The 21,175-nt window shown below is 38.2% G+C and overlaps 1 protein-coding gene across 1 annotated transcript; it reads right to left on the reverse strand.

Moving 5' to 3' along the window:
• Positions 1 to 518: 518 nt before the first annotated feature.
• Positions 519 to 20,901, reverse strand: C1H21orf91 (chromosome 1 C21orf91 homolog). The gene is made up of 4 exons (XM_069870272.1): positions 20,773 to 20,901; positions 7,428 to 7,961; positions 2,051 to 2,113; positions 519 to 1,531 (listed from the first exon to the last, which is right to left on the reverse strand). The coding sequence occupies exons 1-4, from the start codon at positions 20,894 to 20,896 to the stop codon at positions 1,371 to 1,373; spliced, it is 882 nt and encodes a 293-aa protein (XP_069726373.1). The 5' UTR covers positions 20,897 to 20,901; the 3' UTR covers positions 519 to 1,370.
• Between the last annotated feature and the right edge of the window lie 274 nt (positions 20,902 to 21,175).

Here is a 21,175-nt window from a genome sequence, read left to right on the forward strand (position 1 = left end):
GGCCCTTCCAGGAATGCATTATGGAAAAAAAATAGAATTAATCAACCTGTCCCATGTAGTCCAGATATCACTACAGGGAAAGCAATCAATAAACCTAGTCTGAACTTCAGCTTACTTCTCAGTTCGATTTTAAAATCCAATCTCAATCTTTCTTTATGCTAGTCAGTCTTTCAACTCAGCTGTATGTGAAAACAGGGAGTAAAGTGATAAAAATCAGAAACCACAAAGAATTTAACTTTAGCAAGCACAAGGGAAGTTTCTCCCCCCACCCCTGTCTTACACAGTGCAACTCAGCAACTTTCAGTCATACAAATGCTGCTCTACAAAACAGTCTTTCTAGCAAAGATTAACTAAGACTTCTCGGTATAGCAGATAGATACAAAATTTCAAAAAAGCAGAGGCTGTTCTGTTTTATTATATACCATTACTATTTGCATTTCAAAATGAAAACACTTTATCACAGTGTGATTCAACTTTATAAAAAACTCAAAACAAGGTAATCTAGTATTACAAATTTATTTACCTTCTTCAAAGTAATTTTTCAGCATTGAAAATTTCACATATATAAAACAACTTCAACTTCTATGCATTAAAACCAAAGTATGGATTTATTTTTTTAAATTTAGAAGTGTTGTGCTTTTTTTTTAATACATCTCTGATGAACCAAATTCTTTAGCTATAAAGCTGACAAAAATAAGTGATGCACCACCATGTTGTTTATTTAACATGTGAAATTCATCTCTTTGGGAAACTTTTTTTTTTTTTCCTAAATTGTACCATGAAAGATACAGACCTGGAAAAGGATAAATAGTCATACACAAGGCATAAACATTACACAGAGTAATTCAGACATTCTATAAAGAGATCTGGAAAAGTACCTAAAATAGTGATATTTAGTATAAAATTTCAATAATAAAATATTGCTCATAATAAATATGAAAACATGAGTTTAATTAATACTGTTCTCCCCTTAAAGCTCTCTTGGATGTAACATGATCAGATCTGATCAAAACTCAATTTTTTTTTCCTTTGTATGAAGGAGGCAGGTAACAGGCTTCAGGTCATTCTTTGTTAGAAAAAAATAAAATATCAATAAACAACAAATTCAAGGTTCATGGCTAGTTATGGGCAAAAAAAAAAGATAATCTCTTAAGTATGAATAAACCTTATTGCAGTAGATATGAATACCTAAAATATTTGCCTTTTTTGTTAAAACTGAAGTAGAGTAAGACTTCTCAGGGATTATGAATGCAAAGAGAAAGCTGCCCGAGACTCCTCAAAAGCTTCTAACTATCTCTGCAGCTGTACTGAAGGGTTATCAAAGCTGTTTGGGAAAATTAGCTCTATTGGGAACAGATGCTGTATCCCCTTTATATGGGGACATTTGATCTCATCCCTGTTCGTCCCATCTGTAGACATGGCAGTTTGGAGTAGTTCTTCAGCAGCTGCTCAATAGCAATATGACGGACGTTGAGCTCTGAAGCCAAAGAGTCCTTTTCTTGGACTTGCTGAGTTAGCTCTTCAAACACATCTGCAAGAACATTATGAGGTTAAATGCACGTGGTCCCTGTACTTTCACGGAGTTAAAAAGCAGTGCTGAATATTACCACAAAAAAAGCATGGATATTTAAGTGGGCTTATGCAGAAGAACATCACTTTCTCTGGTTGCAGCACAGCCTGGAGTGTGCATTTGTAAACTGGTAATCCTGTTTAGTTTACAGTTTCAGGTGACCTGAGACAAGATGAGTCATCCTATAATGCTAAATGAAGTTTATTCCAGACAAATCCAAATTTACAGAAAAGACTATATTCAAGTGCCAGCTTGCAATGCCCACAGAGCTTACATAATAAAAGCATAATAAATAGAATACATACATAATAAATAGAAGCTTCTTGTTTTACATGGCAGCATGATATAGGGAGATTTCAGTTCAAAATTTAGTTGATAAAGCCATTGCAATTTCTTTTTTTTTTTTTAAAAAAAAAAACAACACAAGATTTTCTTCATTACAAAGCAAAACAAACTCAGAGAATATTAAAAAATTCTCACCCTGGATTTGCTTGAGCAGTTTTTCATTGAGTTGCTTTAACTCTCCAGGAGTCATTACAGTCACTGTAAAAAGAGAATCTCTTATTACTAATACCAAAGTCACATAAGCACACCTAAGCAGACTTTGTTTTCTCAGACTGACACACTGCCATGCATCTGTTGCTTATTAGCATGCAAATGACAGAGGCAACATTATTTAACAGTCATTTGTGGAAAGCTTGAAAATTCTTTTATGTTGACAGAAAAGGATTCACTCCACAGGAAAGCCCCTTCTTCAATGTCAAAAACCTGGAAACTCAAACCCTCAAACCAGATGTATCCAGAATCAGAACTGCTTGTACATTGCTTGACATCTTTAAATACTTTACCTTCCTCTGATGCAAAACATGGTTTCTGCAGCGCAAACCCTGCAAGTACGTCTGTTAAATGGTGGGCAAGCAGACAATTCTGAAGTAGGACCTGCTGTGCTTGTGAGCCTACCGGAAACTGCTTCTGAACAGCATTTTCAGCATGCAGCAACCTGTTTTGGCTATGAAGTTCTGCACTTTGTATACATTATTCTTGTATGCATAGTTTCCACTCAGTACCTCAGTGACAAATGATGAAGAAAAATATTAGTTTGATACTAATACCTGCATATAAAAGTAGATTTACTTCTCACTTTCTTTTGCTATGTACCTAGTGAGAACTAAAAGATCCTCTACATCATACAAAATCCCTTTTGTATCTCAGATTATGTATACATTGGTCAACCTTAGACAAAATACATATTAAAACCTCTGAGGAGGGACTTGTGAAAGTATTCTATGCAGCCCTCAATCAGAAGTAGCAAGCACTGACCTGCTTCCTAGAAACCCCTCAACACAGCAGTGCTGGGCTTGGTGCCACCCATGCCTGCTACTGAGATACCCTAGGCAGCATGGTGAAAAGTGACTATCCTGATAACACAGGAAGACAAAGGGCACTGAAAGAAACTTCAAAACCTTGTAATTTTAACATTGCTTTTAAACAATGTTGCAGCTTAACAAAGCTCTCACTGCATACTTGTGAAAAAAATTATGCTGCAATCACACAGCTTTTGTTCAGATTTCTCTGAACAGTGAGATAGGTTTCTATAGTCAAAGCTCCAGAGGTTTCTATATTGTAAATTTAAAGTATAATTTCTGAAAAGGATCTTCTTTTACCTCCCTACCTGACTATTCAATTATCCTAAGTCTTCTATTTCAACCTCTCTCACTCACATCTTCCAGCTGTGGGATAGTAACTTTCTGTCGGTGTTGCCAAACTAAATAAGCTGTCAATAGCGAAGATCACCTACTTGTTACTCAAGATGTAAAACCACTCAAAAATGAAATGCATACACCTTTCTGCTTCAACAGCAGAAACCTCTGGCTATCAATCCAACTGACAATTCCTTTCACGCATCTTACCATCCTTTAAGTTAAGATTTTCTTTTCTCCACAAAAATTCTGATTGAATTTTATCTAGTAATTGACCATTACAAAAATGTCAAGATTTTTTTTTTATTTTTATACCCAGTGGCAAGATGTAACTTCCCATTTCTTCATTATTTTCGTCAACATTTCATTAATTGCAGCAGATAGGCAGGTTCATACATTTTGTGTGTGTATGTGTGTGTCTATCAGGACAGGACTGTGTCATGTCACGTAATTCTGATACAGAAGTGAAAGAGAAAAGACAGAACACTGATTTAAAAGACTATTCTATCTGTGGCTGAGATATATTATTAAGAAACACTGACCAGGATAGTCACAGTTACATTAACAGTAGTTGGTTTTTTGTAGACCGCTATGTTGATACAGTTGGAGGTATTGCATTAAGAAGGTACCTAATTCTGGCAGAGAAAGTCCCACTAAGTTTTTCTCTAAAATGCAAACTTTATAGAACCATAGTCTCCAAATGTATGTCTTTTAAAGCTAAATACTACAAAAAAATTAAACAAAAACATAATACAAAGCAAAAACGCCTCAAAGTGTGTTATCCAGTCATAACAGACAAAAATAAAAACTGTTATCGTGCTTAAAACAGCTTCATGTTCCCTTGTCCTGAAATCAGAGATCAGAGAGATGAATTCCAAGTCGCTAACTTCAGTTAGATAACTCCATAAACCAGGTCAAGCTTTCATAATTCCTCCGTAAACTGCTGCCCTGATTTATGTAATCCCAATTTATGACTCCAGAGGACAGGCGGTCAAACAGCACAGCATATCTCTTTTGATTTATGGCTTTAAGACTCCAACTTCACTACAAATGCAATTTGAGGCATCATATAGCAGCCTAAAATCTTTTTATAAAGAATGTGAAATGATAGAAATTTTTAAAGACAGGTTTGTCAATTTGTGAAAAGCAAAGGGAGCCTAAAGAAACTGGTTTCAATTTTTTACAGTACGTCTTACTCTCTCACTTTTCCAACATTCTGAATTCCATTATTACCCTCTTTTTCATTACCTAATTTTCCACTGAGTATTTTAACGGCTTTTTTTGTCTCCTTTCTCAAGTCTTTTGAAATCAAATGCTCTCCAATTACTTTCCTTGTCTACTATGATGGGATTTGCTACTATTAAGAATGCTTAATTTTTTTATGTTGTTTCACAAACTTGCTCTGCTACCTTACCTCCAATTTCCTCCTATTGCTGAGTGCAACTTCCTGTAAAATGTAACTCAAGGTATCACATAAGTTCAGCAAGGTGGTTGCTTTCAGGAGCTTAGTAATGTCCACAGACAGGACTGTGCAACTGCCAAGACTGACATATTAAACTGATTGCGATCAACTGTAATAGCAACTTTTTTTTGTATAAATTAGGCACGTCCTGTGTCACACAGGAGTAAAACTAAAGGAAAATAATAATAATAAAAAAAACCCAAAAAACCCACAAAAAAATCCCCCAAAAACCCCCAACAACCAACCCAACCCTCCACAGCCAACAAACCTTCCACACTATTTTAGCCATGCAGTCTTTTTCTTCACAGATTTTAAAGGAACTCCAAAATGTTAAAAGCTGCCTTTCAGGCTGTGAATTAATGTCCTGTGGAGATGCATGCAGCATGGGGAACATACAAGAACAAGAGATCTCTATGCTGTCAAAGGGCCATGATCTCATTTCAATTACAGAGATATGTTGGGATAGCTCACATGACTGGAATGCTCTCATGGATGGCTATGTACCCTTTAGGACAGACAGGCCAGTGAGGTGAGGTTGTGGAGTTGCTTTTTATGTGAGGGAGCAATTGGAATGTACTGACCTCTGCCTAGGGGTGGATGAAGAACAAGTCAAAAGCTTATGGGTAAGAATTAAGGGGCTGGCTAATATGGGTGATGCAGTACAGGGTGTTTGCAACGTAAGTGTTTACTACAGGTCACCAGATCGGGAAGAGGGAGTCGATGAGGCCTTCTGAAGACAGCTGGAAGTAGCCTCACAATCACAAGCCCTAGTTCTTGTGGGGGACTTCAACCACCCTAGGGACACACAGCCCAGGAGATTCCTGCAAAACACAGAGGATGACTTTCGACACAGGTGATGGAGGAACCAATGAGAAGTGTGCTGCTATATCTTGTGCTAATAAAGGAGGACTGGTTGGAGATGTGGAGGCTGGGGCAGCCTTAGCTGCAATGACCACGAGATGGAGTTTAGAATCCTGCACAGTAGAAGCAGGGCATTAAGTACAATTACAACCCAGGACTTCAGGAGAGCCAAGTTTGGCTTCTTCAAAGATCTACCTGGAGGAATCCCATGCGTTAGGGCTCTAGAAGGTGGGGGGGTTCATGAGAAAGACAATTCCTAGGTCAAGGACTGGGTTAGAGATCATTTAGGCAAACTTGTCATCCACAAACCCATAGGCTCTGATGGGACACACAGACAAGTGTGGAGGGAGCTGGGAGATGTTATTGCTAAGTCACTCTCCATCATCTTTGAAAGGTCATGGAGAACAGAACTGGTACCTGAGGACCGGAGAAAAGCCAATGTCACTCCAGTCTTCAAAAAGGGCAAGGAGGACCCAGGAAACTATAGACCAGTCAGCCTCACCTCTGCCCCTGGAAACGTGATGGAACAGCTCATTCTGGACATCATCTCAAAGCATGTAGAGGAAAAGGTACTCACCAGGAATGGTAAACATGGGTTCACCAAAGGGAAATCATGCTTGATCAATCTGATGGCCTTCTATGATGGCGCGACTGGATGGGCAGATGAGAAAAGAGCAGTGGATGGTGTCTACCTCAACCGCAGCAAGGCATTTGACACTGTTTCCCATAGCATTCCCACGGGTAAGCTTAGGAAGCATGGGTTAAATGAGTGGACAGTGAGATGGATTGAGAACTGCCTGCATGAGAGAGCCCAGAGAGCTGTCATCAATAGCACAGAGTCTAGTTGGAAGCCTGTAACTAGCAGTGCTCCCCAGCAGTCAGAACTGGGTTCAGTCTTGTTCAACATATTCAGCAATAAGCTGGATGAAGGGACCTCTGAGGGTAAATTTACTGATGATACAAAACTGGGAGGGGTGGCTGATACACCAGGTTGTGCTGCCATTCAGTGAAACCTGGACAGGCTGGAAAGGAACCTAATGAAGTTCAACAAAGCCAAGTGTAAGGTTCTGCACTTCAGGAGGAATAACCCCCTGCACCAGCACACGTTAGGGGTTGAGCTGCTAGAAAGTAGCTCTGCAGAGAAGTCCTGTGTAACGAGCTAACCGTGAGTCCGCAATGTCCCCTTGTGGCCAATGGTATCCTGGGGTATACAAAGAGTGTGGCCAGCAGGCTGAGAGAGGTTATCCTCTCCCTCTACTAGTGAAGCCTCATTGGGAAGTAGCATGTCCAGTTCTGGACTCCCAAGCTAAAGAAAGACAAGGAATTACTGGAGTGAGTCTAACAGAGGGCTACAAAGATGAGCAGAATACTGGAGCATCTCTCTTATGAAGAAAGGCTAAGACCTGGGCCTGTTTAGCCTGGAGAAGAGAAGACTGAGAGGGGGTATTATCAAGCTTATAAATACCTATAGGGCTGGTGTCAGGAGGATGGAGCCAGACTCTTTTCAGTAGTGCCCAGTGACAGGACAAGGGGGAATGAGCACCAACTGGAACACAGGAAGTTCCACCCAAACATCAGGAAAAGGTTCTTTACTGTGAGAGTGACAGAGCACTCTAACAGGCTGCGCAGCAAGGTTGTGGAGTCTCCTTCTCTGGAGATACTCAAAATCTGCCTGGACATGCTCCTGTACAACCTGCTCTAGGTGAAACTGCTTTAGCAGAAGGGTTGGACTAGGCCTCCAGAGGTCCCTTGCGTTTTGTGATTAAGGAGTCAAGAGATATTTCAAAGAATGTCCTTGGCTTGCTAGCTTGCGTGTAAACAGAGATATACTCACGTTCTTCCCTGCTGTATTGATGTTGCCTTCTACGAACACTGGTAAGTGTATCACCTTCAGCTTTTTCAGCTTTTTGGGCTTGGTTGTGATTAGACCACAAAACACTGCTGCAGCAGAAGGTAGCACCTGTTTCTTGTAACACACCAAGTCTGAAATCAGTGGATTCTCTTTGTTCCAAAAGAGCTTCCGAACAGCTTGAGATGCCTCCAGAATTCCCATCTATCCACTTTGCAGAGTATCTAGGTACTGGAGAGTCAAACTGCGGGAGTAATTTTCTATCGGTCTGATGTCTGAAGTTAAAAAGCTGGTGTTGGGATGGTTTTGAGTTTTCAGGATCAGAGTCCAACTCCTTGTTTTGTGCATACTGTATGATCCAGTTAATTTTTTTACTCAAGATATTTTTTACTTCTGTATATGGACTTTTGGAGAGCTTTGACCGTGGACAGTCCTGATTTGCTATTAAGTGGAATTTTTCAAAGCAGTCTCTGTGCCCCCTTAAAGATCTTGTATGCAGAAGATCTGACTTTGGTACACCTGTAAAAACACAATTAAAAAAAAAAAGAGATGTTATCTTATTGTATACTCATATTATTTGTCAAAATCTTTACTGACAAATAACCAAGAAAAACATTTAACTGATGCTTTCCCACTAACAGCCTAGTAACTGAAGTAAAGCAAGATGAGATACTCTAAAGCGTTTTGAAATTCCATTCAGTCTTGAGTCCCTAGCATGCAAAGCATTTTGAACAGAATAATCTCTAGTGCAGTATTTCTAGATAAACTGTACGCGTCTCTTGGATGATTTCACAGATGAAGCAAACTGCTAACTCTGTACATGTTGCATCACAAGTATAAACAAGCATATAAGCTGTAGAAGTAAAATAATCTCATTTATATATTGGAAAGCTCTATAGAAAAATACTGAAGAGCATCTTGAGAGCAGCCATTCATGCTTCCGTCTTCTATGGATAATGTTATGAGCCGTCTGCTCAAGAAATACCACAGTATGCAGGCTTGTGTCATTCAATTCAAACATAATTCAGACTTCAGTCTTATTTTATTATTTTGCACTGGTACAAGCCTGTAGCCTAGCTAGAGAAGTTCTATTACTGTTGACACCTGCCAACATCAAACAGCCCCAAAATTAATTTCACACAAGATAGGTGTTTATTCTCCTCTTTGCTTGTCCTCCTTCAAAAACTACTCATATGGCTACAGCAGGTAACTTACTCAAAACTCAAAGTAATTGATAGTGATTGACTTGTTAAAAATGAACACAATCTGTGAAGTTCTACACTTGGTGAGTCAACACAGATGGTATGAGAAATGCCTATTTCAGAAACTTAATAGTAGCCCATTACAAAATTACTTTCTGCAACTTCAGAAGATATTTATTTTTATTCAGATTCATCTCTGCAGTAGATTCAGTATCCAAGTCTAGAACGTCAAACAGTTCAACATTTATCTCAACATCCAGTACGCTAATTGGGAAGTTCCCAAAATAACGAAAAATATCTCTGTCCAGCAAGTTTCTCATTGCAATTAACAAATAATGTATTTGTGAACCACTAGTTGAAAGTACTCAGTGCTTACTAAAGCCAGAATATTTAAATCAACATATGATAATGTAATTTGATCTTTAAAACTAGGTAACACAAATCAAGCTGAAACCATTTTACCTTTTACCACAAAAGGAAATAGACAAAACCGATTAAAATAAAAGAAAAACGATGAAACGCAGCAGGTAACAAAATCTGACAATAAAGACTTTAATGAGCAATTAGTAGAAAGTTACATGTTACAACAATTCTCAGTTATACTTATCCTCTATTATTCTTGTGGTAAGCTTTAAGCCCCCCCAACCCAAACAATTAATAAGCTGTTTTTTATTAATTAATCATGCAAAATCCTGAACTACTCTCAAAAGTAAGCTACAAAGGCAGAATTCTTAACATGAAACTACTGAAAACAAATCCAGGCATTTCAATTTTGATTATCCCACTTCCTGCTAACTAGTGTTTCAAGTTGGGGAGTTCAGTCACAGAGTGCAGCCACTATAACTTTTTGATTTTCCACTCTTCAGGCAGCATTGAAACTCAGAAGAATTACTGGTCTGGTCAAGTTTATGAGAGCATACATAAAATTTATGGGGCAAAATTAAAAAAGAATGCAAAATGAAAGAGGACAGTTTGTTCTTGGCAGCATGGGAGAAAGATAAGGCCATGAAAACACATACTCCTGTCCATGAACTATGTATTAGAACAAAATCCCACATCCTAATCAGAGGCACTCTTTTAAACAGAAAGTTCCTGAGCAAAGCGCAAAGACAGATGCTGTCTTCATGGATACAGTCAAGATTCTCACTTTACACCTCAAAATATCTTTCAACCTCTTCCAGCAAACAGAGATTGACTAACTTTCTCTAAGCTCTGCATGATCTAGTGCCTACATGCAAGGCTATTTTCCCCCTCTATCTCTACAGAGACTTTAAAAACCCCAAAATAAATACTTCTGGTGAAAACAGAGACAGACAAGTCATTTGTTTTCATGACTTATCAGTACAGTTTAAATATAGCAAGTCTGCTTAACTCAGGTGGCATAATGTAAACCCTTAAATCTTTAAAGCTATCAAGTAAGAGCAAATACTGTCAACTGAAGTTAAAGGCATATTTATTCACAACGTTGCAAACCCTACAAAACCAGAGCAATTTGTTTAGTGTTTACCCAAGCGATACTTCAACATACTTCACTGCTTATGCTTACACTACTTTCTTTCTTTTACTTACAGAAAATGTCATCAGGTTGGCTGAAAAACAAGTTCTACACAATTTTCTATACAGTAACACTCAGGAACCCACCTAACAATTTGACCATAAGTTGAATGAATGAAGCCAATGCCTCCTGATCACAGGAGAGAGTAATCCTGTCTAAAACAAATACTTGAATATTTGGTGAGGAAGAAGGAGGAGAACTGCAGGAAGCACAGTTTGTAAGTTTCAGAAAAACACAGTTTTGCATAGACAGAGTCTGTCCTAGAGGCACGGCCTCTTGCAGTTAGATCCTCTGCCTAGCACATTTGAAGAAGCTGGTCAGGCCATTTCCTTACATACACAAAATACTACTTCTGGGGCAATCACAAAAGAAATATCTGCAGAACAAATGATAGAATATTGCAGCCTCACTTAAATTCCTTTGAGGATTTCTGTTTCATTATTTCCATGAGAATTAACATGCTACTTGTCCACTAGGACAAGGGTGTGAGACCACACAAAGTAAACAACACACAATTTCAGTCATACAGAAAAAGAACAAGCGCAGCATGACTTTACAAAGCCCCATCTGATTTTTATGTCTAAGCAATAAGCTCAAGTTTACTCAAGTCTTCCCTTCTGACAAATTTATCTTCTAAGAGTTCTTAATATTGTTAACTTTAGCCACTACAGAGGCATGCCACTCGACGAAATGTATTTTATTAGAACTCTGCAATATCGAGTATACCTGAAACTATTACAGAAGAAAAATATGTTACTGCAAAAGTCTGAGTTTTGCTAGTTTTATGTTGTCTTAGTCATAATGTCACTATTTCTGAACACAGAACATGTTATTACAAAACACTTCTGTTACACAAGGTAACGCCTCCCCATCCTCCCTGAATTTACAGCCTTTTCCATCTCTTACCTCATTGGAAAAAAAAAAAAAAAAGCAAAAGCATCTATCTACTCTTCAATACAGCAAAGAACAGAAAATGTACAAAACCAAACTAGTTTTGTGCAGAATTGCTTCAGCTTTCACATAACAGGTTTGGGTTTCTACTGTAACACACACATGCAAAAAAACCATACCAAAACTCAAAACCAACTCTCAATCTTTCTTTCGTACTAAGGTGACAATTAGTCCTTTTCTATACAGAGAATGTGAATAATATCAGGTGCTAAGCTTCTGGAATTGCATCCCAAGAGCCAAGCACTCACAACAGCTGCTGTGCCAGCACAAACTTGTACTGACTTACAGCAAGTTAGAGCGCATTTCTTTGACACAAATCCTTCTGTTGTGGGCAACATCATCAGCTCTCGTAGGTGGAAAAGGTATCTATTTCATTTTGGTAAGACTTAATACTCTACTCTGATTACTTCATATTTGTCCCTTCATCACAACTGCAGAAAATCTGCCATCTGGTAAATTGGCACCAATCAAACAAATGATTATTTAAAGATGATTCAGTTTTAGAAGACATTACTTTATTCAGCACTGTACACAGAAATGAATAAAGCATAGCAAGACTTCTGTACAGTACAAAATAAACAGTCAGTTTTGGTAACTTTCATGGGGTTTCAGTTTTGTCTCAATGTTCCTTCTTGCTAATATCCATCTCAACCTTTTTATTTTTCAGTTGGTTCTTCAAGTCAGCAATCACACAAGCATCAACTTCCCTCCCACCACCTCATTCGTAACTATGCGTACATTTGTCCCTTTTCTTACTTTCCAAGAGTAGGATTGCAGACTGTCTGAGTATATTCTACCCTCCATCCTTATTTTTTTCCAGAGAAAAAGGAACTTAAAAAAGCAGCAAAAAAGCCCACAACCATCCACTGTAGGAAAGTTTCACCTGCAAGGAAAGAACAAATCCACCAAAATACAATAACATGTATAAGATCGTACCTAACTAACTTAAGAAAGCAAATGCTACTAGGAAACAGGTTCGCACCAGAGATTATTCCTCAAGTCAACAAGATTCAAAGGATAATGTCAAATCTCTAGCGAAAAAGAATGTAAGTATTTACAATAATCCATTATTTGATTGATTCTAGTACCTCATATGTCCTAGATGAAATATGAATGGTTATCACTTTATTCAGCAGTATCTTTTTATGTTGAAGTCTTCTAAGAACAGGGCTGCTTAGCATTTAGCCTAGCATTTGGGGGGAAAAATAAGTTTTTGAATACTCCAATTTGTAAGCTACACAAGGCAGAAACTCTTCCTCTATTCTGGTAGTTCTCAATATAACAAATTCTAACTTGCTCCTGCAAAATAATTTCATAAAGGAATGATTACCAATCCGGTAATTTATAAAGTAGTAAACTTTTTGTAACTTTTAGTTATTCGTAAATGCAAAGTAGCAGAGAGCAGGGGGAATGGTCACCATATAACCAGGTGTGTAATCACATCTCAAATCCTACCCCATTTTAAAGCACATATACTTGAAAGTAAATAGGTTTCCATCATATTAAAGCTCTGGGTTTTTTTTGTGGGATTTTTTTGTTTTGTTTCCACCTTTGCAGCCAATTCTTTGAAGAACTATGTATACGTCTTCTTCATGAAGATACGTAACTAAGTCAAAATGTTTGCTCACATTTCTACATAAAGCTGGCCAGCACAATTGTCTTATTTGGAGATTATAATGATATACAAGTTCAATTCAAAAGGAATTCTCTTGAATGCTAGAACTACTTCACATCCCTTCACAAATGTTTTCCATTAGAAAACCCATCAGTGATCATTAGCCTGCTTGTTTATCTTTCACAGTGGTTTTGTTTTCTTTCATTTGTGTGTTACTCTTTTTTTGAAACCTTCTTATTTAATCTTTCAGATCCATCAACTGAAAATAATGTTAAAGAAAGCCTGGATTTCCCCTCTTAGCAATTTGTAAAGGAATGCTGGAAACTAATTGTTTCTCCAACTGTAGCTTGAGCAGCTGAAGAGGGGAAAAAATCTCCCAGAATTTAAGATGGAACGAACTAAAATTAACCAGATTACCGTTTATGTGTCCAGAAGTAAACTAAAAGTTTGTTCTATGACAGTCATTAAATAAAACCAAATTAAAAGTTCCTTTAAAGAATTTACAAATATTCAGGGGAAAGGTTTACACCTGACCACAGAGAAAGGAATAGAAAAGCTCCTTCTCAGTATCACCCTAGAGTCAACTGTACATACAGCTTCCATAAACGTGTGAAATACATGCGGTTATTAAGGACAGTCAAAGGAGAGTGCACTCCATAATGCACTCCTAATACAAATCTGTATAGTACTGGCAATATAAGTGAAATTAGCTGTTTAAGTAAGAACAGTTAGAAAAGGTCCACCTGTAGTTTTAGTTAATTGGGGAGACAGCCTTCAGAGTCAGGAAAGAAACACTTCTCAGGCACAATTCACCTCATTCTAAATAGTTACCTCTAGAAAGATTTGCAATAGGCACCTATGGTTTTTTCCTTTAATTCTGTAATTAAGAACTCTTGAGAAAAGCACCAGTCTGTGGCTGCCTACTTTAAGAGCCCCAGCTTTCAGTACACTCCTCCTCTCAGCTGTCCACCTCACAGACACACAGTACTGCTCTTGAAACAGGGATATTTTAGCCAGCTTATGAAACAGGTCCTAAACAACTGCTAGCGTCCACTTGGAATACAAAGATCAGATGAGTTCAAGATGGGTTTATCTAGTGAAAAAGGCTAAGACCAGCAAAAGACAGGGATGTGCTTCACAAGACGTCACAAAATGTTCTGAGTTGGAAGGGACCCAGTAGTTTAAGACGCTGCTGTGTATTAGTGTGCTCATCAAAACTCCTGAAAGAGGGAGTATTTGTATGATAGAAAAAACAGACTCCAAGACTTGTTCAAAGTACATTAAATAATGATAATAACCTAAGACGGCAAGTCATCTGCACATCTAAGTGACAAGGAATGGGGAAAACTGATATTCTTCAGTTGTACAATTCTACCAACACTGAAAAATGGGATGGTTACAGACCTACAGCTTCAATACATCTGCCAGACAAGACTTAAAGCCAACTTCTATTTTTACGAGTAGGTATGCAGTTTCATTTGAGAGTTAAATCTTATGATTTATTAGACTGCCCAGAAGGAAAATGCCAATGCCATCCATTAACTTCCAGAAAGAGACACCTGGTAAAGGCTATATATTATCTTCTTCATAAAGTTCTCTCCTTACTTTTTTATGAAAAAGCCAGCGCATTCCATACATTAGGTGTGCACACAAATCGTCTCCCACTGCACTTCTATTAGCTCATTTGTATTTTAGCACACAGCAAAGACTTCCTATGTAAGACAGAACTGAGATCTAATTGACCCCTTAAGTGCATTTTCAAAATGAATGTTGTTTATAAACTATACTACCTAGGAAGAGAGTTGACTACTGTATTAGACAATGATGAAAACTTTAGACTTTATTAGACTGATAAAAACTTTACTACAAGAACTACTACGGTAAAGATGTCTCACGCTATGTAAGACAAATCAATTAAACTGACCTAGAAGAGAATGGAAGCTATGAGACACTATTTCTGTATTCTGGATGGTGCCAAGTAAGTAACTGCTCAATTTACTTGTTTGCATGTACAAAGTTCCCACATTTACACACAGAGTATTCAAAAATGTACTTTTAGAACTAGTCACACAGCTCTACTATAACTCAGCGGTACTTATGTGACACTTAGAAGATTAGGAATAGCATCCCCAACTATGTTTGGACTTGAATTTAGTTAAGTGGTTTACCGGAAACTGCAGCTTGCTATTCCACAAGTTCTTTCAAGTTTGCAGAAATGAGTCATAACCCTGGCCTGCAAATGCTACCTTGAAACAAATTCTCATCTGTCTAGCCTAAAGGGCAATGATGAAATTTTTTAGCTTTTGTTGCCAGAATAATATATTGTGTTGGTTATTATTTCATTAACGTTGAAAAGAATTCGAGAGTGTAATATTTTGGAACAGGATGAAATTAAAACAGCAGTTTTCAATCTTTTCAGCTATACCTTACAACCTATTTGTTGTAAGAGCAAGATACTCTTCTGCAGGATCTAAGAAGGACAGAAGTGAAATTTGAGCGCTTGCCGCACAAATAACCACCACAGCACTTTCATTTTTATGAACACCAAGAACGCAGAATGAGGATATTACACAGGATTTTACAGATCTTAACAGGAAAAAAACACTATGCGATAAGACTCATTTATGCATAGCATCTTCTTCTCAATCTGGAGACTGGATACACAAACCTGATGTTGAAACTACCTCAAATGCTATGAGCCTATTGGCACTTTAAAGGACCATAGAAGTGTAGCTACCTGAACACAAATAAGGGGAACAGGCACTAGTACTTACAATTTCTCCTCTTTTATAATATAAGACCTGAGATGTGGACTGTAATTTGCTATTCAGCCGTTGTTCAACTCTAAACAGAAATGGAAACAAGCCAATTTGCTTGGCAGCTATCATTCTCTAAGATGTTATAGTAATTATCAACATTAGATAAGCAAGAGTGAATTAAAGTCTAACAATCAGATTTTCCCCTTCTCTCATGGTAGTCTCCACTACAAGCCCTTAAATTTCAGGAAACTCAGCTTTTAAAATAATTCTGCATTAAGTCATGCCAGCACAAATCCGGGTTAAGACAGACACATTATCTATGACAAATAATATAAAGGTAAACCAAAATTATGCCAGGATTTCAGCCGAGAAACCTTCAAAGACAAATCTGATGTTTGATCAAACATATCCAAGTAGTAAATTCCTGAAGCTGGGATTTGCACAGGCATTGTCCAGAGGATCACAAAGCATGCATTAATGAAGGACGCATCTGCATCGAACAATGCATTCCCATGTGAAGATATCTAAACAACTCTAGGCAGCACAAATGCTCAGTGCCCTAGCTGTCTCTGCCTGCTCTGTGAAATGCAGGCAGATGGTCACAGCCTCCCAGCAGGAGAATCAGAGCGTAGTCAGGTATCTCTGCACTGCATGGCATTCTTATGGGGAAACTCTACAAGTGGAGTTCCAAAGCACCTGGTAGGGACACTATACCCAGCCAGACAGGTTTGTTTTGATGACATATACACATATAGACAGCTGTTATACACACTCACGCACATTTTTGTGCCTTCATACCTTTTTCTCTCACTTTCCAGTTATAACTGCAGATTTGTTGTTAGCATTATGTATTTGCTACCAAAATTCATTTAATCATTTTCCCATATTATAACAAAATAAAAAAAAAAGAGGTTTGTCTCAAACTAAAAAACACATGATATCCTGGCTTACGCAGAGTAGTTACACATGAATTCGAAACATTTCCTCTTTCAATCCACAGATTGCTACTGTGACACCTACTCAGAAAAACAAAACAGTACACAACAATCTCTGCTGATGTTCAGTTCGCCTGCACAAAGCAAACAAAAGCTAATGCCAGCAGACTCACACCACCAGGATATTCTAAACCCCATCTAGAACTTTAAAACCACTGTATAGAAAGAGTTTTGTTTCTCGAAATCTTAGTTTAGTATTACATGTTAGTACTTTGCAGATTTTAAAGTTAAAGAATCATGTTAGTATTCTGTTGCGCTGTCACCCAACAAAGACCCTTCAGACACAAAAGCCACTTTTGCAATAAAAGTATTTGTGCAGCTTAGTCCACTCAGCTTCCCTGCATGTGAATCGTCAAACTAAGCGAGTTGAAAGAAACACAGCAGGGACAAAAATAATATTCTTTCAAGACACACCACTTCTCCCCCACATCTGTTTAGGCTGAAGATAAGCATAACTAAACTCCAAGAACATTACTCTCCTTCTTACCCTTTGAAGAAGGTTGATGACATGTAACAAAGTTAAACCTGCATCTTGTTTTTTTGTTTGTTCTGCACACCCATTTTTCCTTTTCTCCCCTTTGCTACCAGTCTTTCAGTCTACTTCAGAAGAACAGACCCTGTAATCCATATACATCACTCCTGAAAAAATTCTGGGACAGACACCACAGCTGAACTCCAAACTGCACTCAAACCAGTGGTTTCTGTGAGTTGACTGAACTTAGCAAGAAGCATAAGCACATTTGAATGAAATAAAATGATAGTTTAACCTAAAAGACTAAAAATCTACCATCAAAAATAATTATGATGGAGACCTGATTTCTGATAAAAACCATAAAAGTTTTGTGACACAGTAACTAACTTCCTCATTTAGAAACTTAGCAGTTAACCAACTAAGACAGACCATAGATTAAGCTTTCTGTAGAGCAGCCTTCTCTATAAAGGTCTAAAATAATAACCTTTTTTTCTCCCCCAAAAAATGCATCATTACCAGGCTGTTGTCCAAATACAATAAAGGTTACAAAAAACCCCACCCCAGTGCCAGGAACTTGAAACTATGTTTCAAGGCTGAAACATATCACAACACTGATCCAGGAAGAAGTCTGTTGAGTATATTACAGACAGGGATGGCCTCCGATTTGCTCATTTCTAATTACTCATCTTTCTTAACCAAGATAATCAACATTATCATCTATACAGATGTCAGAAGACACTAAGATTCACAAATACTAAATTATAATATAATTAAGTGCAGCTATTTCTGTAGTGTTCTGTTTAGAGCACATTAAAGAAAGTCAGTTTCAGAGGGGAGGCAGGTGGTTAAACCTTGGGCTGCATCAGTTTCAAGCTCACAGATTTTTCATAGACAGCTTTAAACAATCAGATGCTGGCACAAAAGGAAACAGAACAAAGCACTAAAACATGACACCTTTTCAAAGAAGGAAATTGTAAAGCCTACTTCCAGAATTTCATACGTAGACTTAAAGTATCATTCAGGTTGGAAAAGCCCTTTAAGATCATTGAGTCCAACTGCAAACCTAACATGGCCAAGTCCCCTGTCTACCCTTCTACACGCATCTGCAACGCACCTGCATCCTGATTCACCTCCTTATGAGGACAGGATAGTCAGGAAAGATGAAAGCGATGCTGCACATTCCTCTTAAATCAGACAGCACCTAACACATGGGAGTTAACAGGGTGCTGCAAACAGTGGGAGTACTTTAACGTCCTGCAAGATGCTGAGCCATGACTAATAGCCTGCCTGTTCTTGAACAGCAACTATTTCCTTCTTTACTGAGAGAGAAGTTACGCATGCGTAACAACAATAAAAATGAGCAAGCCTTAAGCACTGTCTTAACTGTTGCACAAATATCTTCCTAGATTAGCCTATTTCAATTCTTGAATTACTTAAAAATACATAGACATGTTTTACTTGTTTGGATTTTTAAATGTTATTAAATAAAAAGGCAAATTCCTAGCAACATTTACACTTATAAATAAGTGTGAGATAGTACATCTACAGAGCTGATACAACTTGCAGTTGATTCTGTTCAGCAAATACCCATGTTGTAATGCATCCACACTTCATTAAAATATAAACAGGAAGTTTGTTTGAAAACGTCTAGCATAATACTCTAAGTTAGGGACTTATCCGTCTCATTCCCAACCCAGGCCTGCCAAATAACTGTTATTTTACATGTATGTAAATCATAATCTTTGCCACAGGACAATACAGGAGTGCAATAGATATGTCAAAAGTAGGAAGGCCATGGATATGGCAAAGGGCTGGCTCACGCAGTTGTTCACCTAAAAAGATCCTACAACGGTTCCTTATAATAAAGTCACTTACACAGCCTCTGCTGCTCTTAAGCCTCCTATCCCTATAAAAGCAGTAACAGCACATCTTTTCAAAGTGGTACACAGAACACAGAATATCAGAAATCAAAATATTTTGCTGCCAGAATGATTAAAGTTATTAGCAGTTTTCTTTTCCTATGCAAAATAAAAAATTAAGAATGACTCATGCCATTTCAGGTGACTTTCATCAGTATTCAGTTCAAGTAGCCTTTTAAAATTAGCTGAAAATGTAGAAGATTATTCAAATTAGTCTGCTGTGCAGATTAGGTCTTTACTATTATCAAGTCTACTTAGAGTTCCAGAGAAAGGAAGAAAACCAACCAACCAAATAAACCTGTTCCAGCTAAAATACATGATCATTTTGCAAAACAACATCCATAACAAGTAACTGACAAATCCACAGCTTATCTCAAAGCATAGAAACCATCAACATTACATTAATATGCTCTTCCCCACCCTCATTTTAAAGGCTAGAGGAACATCTTGATTCCACTTCATATTGAGAACTATAAGCCTATCATTTTAAAGCAGTAAGAAAACTCAAGCAGACTACCAGGTTGTCTTATTGTTGCTCTGAGTTTTATCACGAAGTGCAAATACACAAGCAAGTCTCTTCTAAACAAAAGCATAAAGCATGCAAATTACTACTGAAGTATGAAAATAGTTTTCAGAATAAAATATATTGACTCTAGTAGCAAAGACCTTAAATGCATTTTTTTTAATTAAAACACAGTACTAAGTCAGTATTTAAAAGCGATTTCAATTTGCTAATGGATTTTTCAGATTTCTGTAAGACAAGAACTAAATTTAGTTACCTATACATGCATTAAAAGTCAAATGCACATCAGAAACAGTGCATGGAGTAAGTATCCTTATAGCCACCCACATTCCAATCAGTTTTATGCTTCTAGGGTTCAGAATAAGCAACTAGATCACTGAGTGTAGTGCTTGTATCACACAGCACTTTAGCCTCAGAGAGAGGCTTAAGACCTTTAGTGTGCTTTCACATATATCAGAGAGACAGCAAATCTTCCTGTCCTCAAGAGATGGGACTGCTCACATAACAGTGTAATGATCTTCATATTCAATTGCTCCATTCCAATACAGACTACTCAAGGTGCTCACATACTTGTACAACTGGGAAGTAATACTTTTCAAATTACTGGTTGCCCCCAAGACCAAGCAACAATATTTATACTTTCAAAGAAATCCTTATTTGACTTCATAAAAAGGAAATAAGTTTCCTACTGCTCATTCATGCCCAGCACTTAATTCATACATGGAGAAGAGCAAAAAGATGAGTAAATTCTTTAGCAAAGCAAGGTTTGAATGTCTAAAAATGTAACTCTGAAGGCCAGAGATAATGCTTACAAGACTAGTCTTTAAAAGATGGATAAGATTCCTACTTTATAATTTGCAAATGAAGCCAGTTTTATGAAGTTACATGTATTATCACCTCATGAAATAAAAAATAAACAATCCTGATTATTTGTAGTGAAAGTGAAACATCAATCTGCTTCCAAAGAAACCTACTATGCTTTAAAACTTGCAATTTAACTAAGATTTATACCCCTCTAACTGTTAAGCAAAACCCCTGAATAAAAACAGAATAAAACCTTCTGATCTTAATTAACACCACCGCATTTCAGAAGCTCTTGAAAGGGGGAGGGGTTCATCTTTCTGTCTAAGAAGCAGGCACTAGCACACACACAGCACCCACCTTTCCTGGAAATGAGTTACTTGGGAACCTAATAAACTGGTTCGGCCAGCAAAATAACTTTCTACACATACACGTTTTCAAACCTCAGCCATTACGAAAGCTGCGAGATAAGCTCAATTTGCGCTAAGGAGCCTCGGAGGGAAATTCGCATAGGGCGGCTTGCGTTAAAAGCGTTTACCTTCGATGTTCAGCTCGAAACAAACGTGGCAGAACGAGAGCGTTTCCTTCTCGGTGCCCAGTTTGCAGACGCTGCAGACGTTGTCATCGTCCAGGTCGATGCTCACAAACTGCTCCTCGTTCATAGTGCCCTTGGAAGGAGGAGGGAGGGGGGGGGAAGGGGGTAAGACAAGGGAAAAGTCGCTAAGGGCTCAACACCTCCCCGCTCCCGGCGAAGTTTCCCCCTCGGAGCGCGGGGGCGGCTCGCACCGATTCCCACCGCCCATATTCCCCACCTTTCTTTCCTTCCTGACTGCCTGCCCCGTCCCGCTCCCCGCCAGCCGGACCCCCCCGGGGCTGCCCCGCTCACCCCGCTCCGCTCCGCTATTGTCCGGCGCCGCCGCGGCAGCCGCGCGCCAGGCGCC

Source organism: Phaenicophaeus curvirostris, chromosome 1 (genome assembly GCF_032191515.1).
Source record: "Phaenicophaeus curvirostris isolate KB17595 chromosome 1, BPBGC_Pcur_1.0, whole genome shotgun sequence".
Lineage (NCBI taxonomy): Eukaryota > Metazoa > Chordata > Aves > Cuculiformes > Cuculidae > Phaenicophaeus > Phaenicophaeus curvirostris.

What these genes read in the sequence shown, in the direction of transcription:
- C1H21orf91 (XM_069870272.1), bottom strand. Translation starts at nt 20,896, where the DNA reads ATGAACGAGGAGCAGTTTGTGAGCATCGACCTGGACGATGACAACGTC. An exon ending in TTTCGAGCTGAACATCGAAG is followed by an intron (nt 7,962 to 20,772) that starts GTAAACGCTTTT and finishes GTGTTTTTACAG; the next exon opens with GTGTACCAAAGTCAGATCTT. An exon ending in ACTGCTCAAGCAAATCCAGG is followed by an intron (nt 1,532 to 2,050) that starts GTGAGAATTTTT and finishes ATGTTCTTGCAG; the next exon opens with ATGTGTTTGAAGAGCTAACT.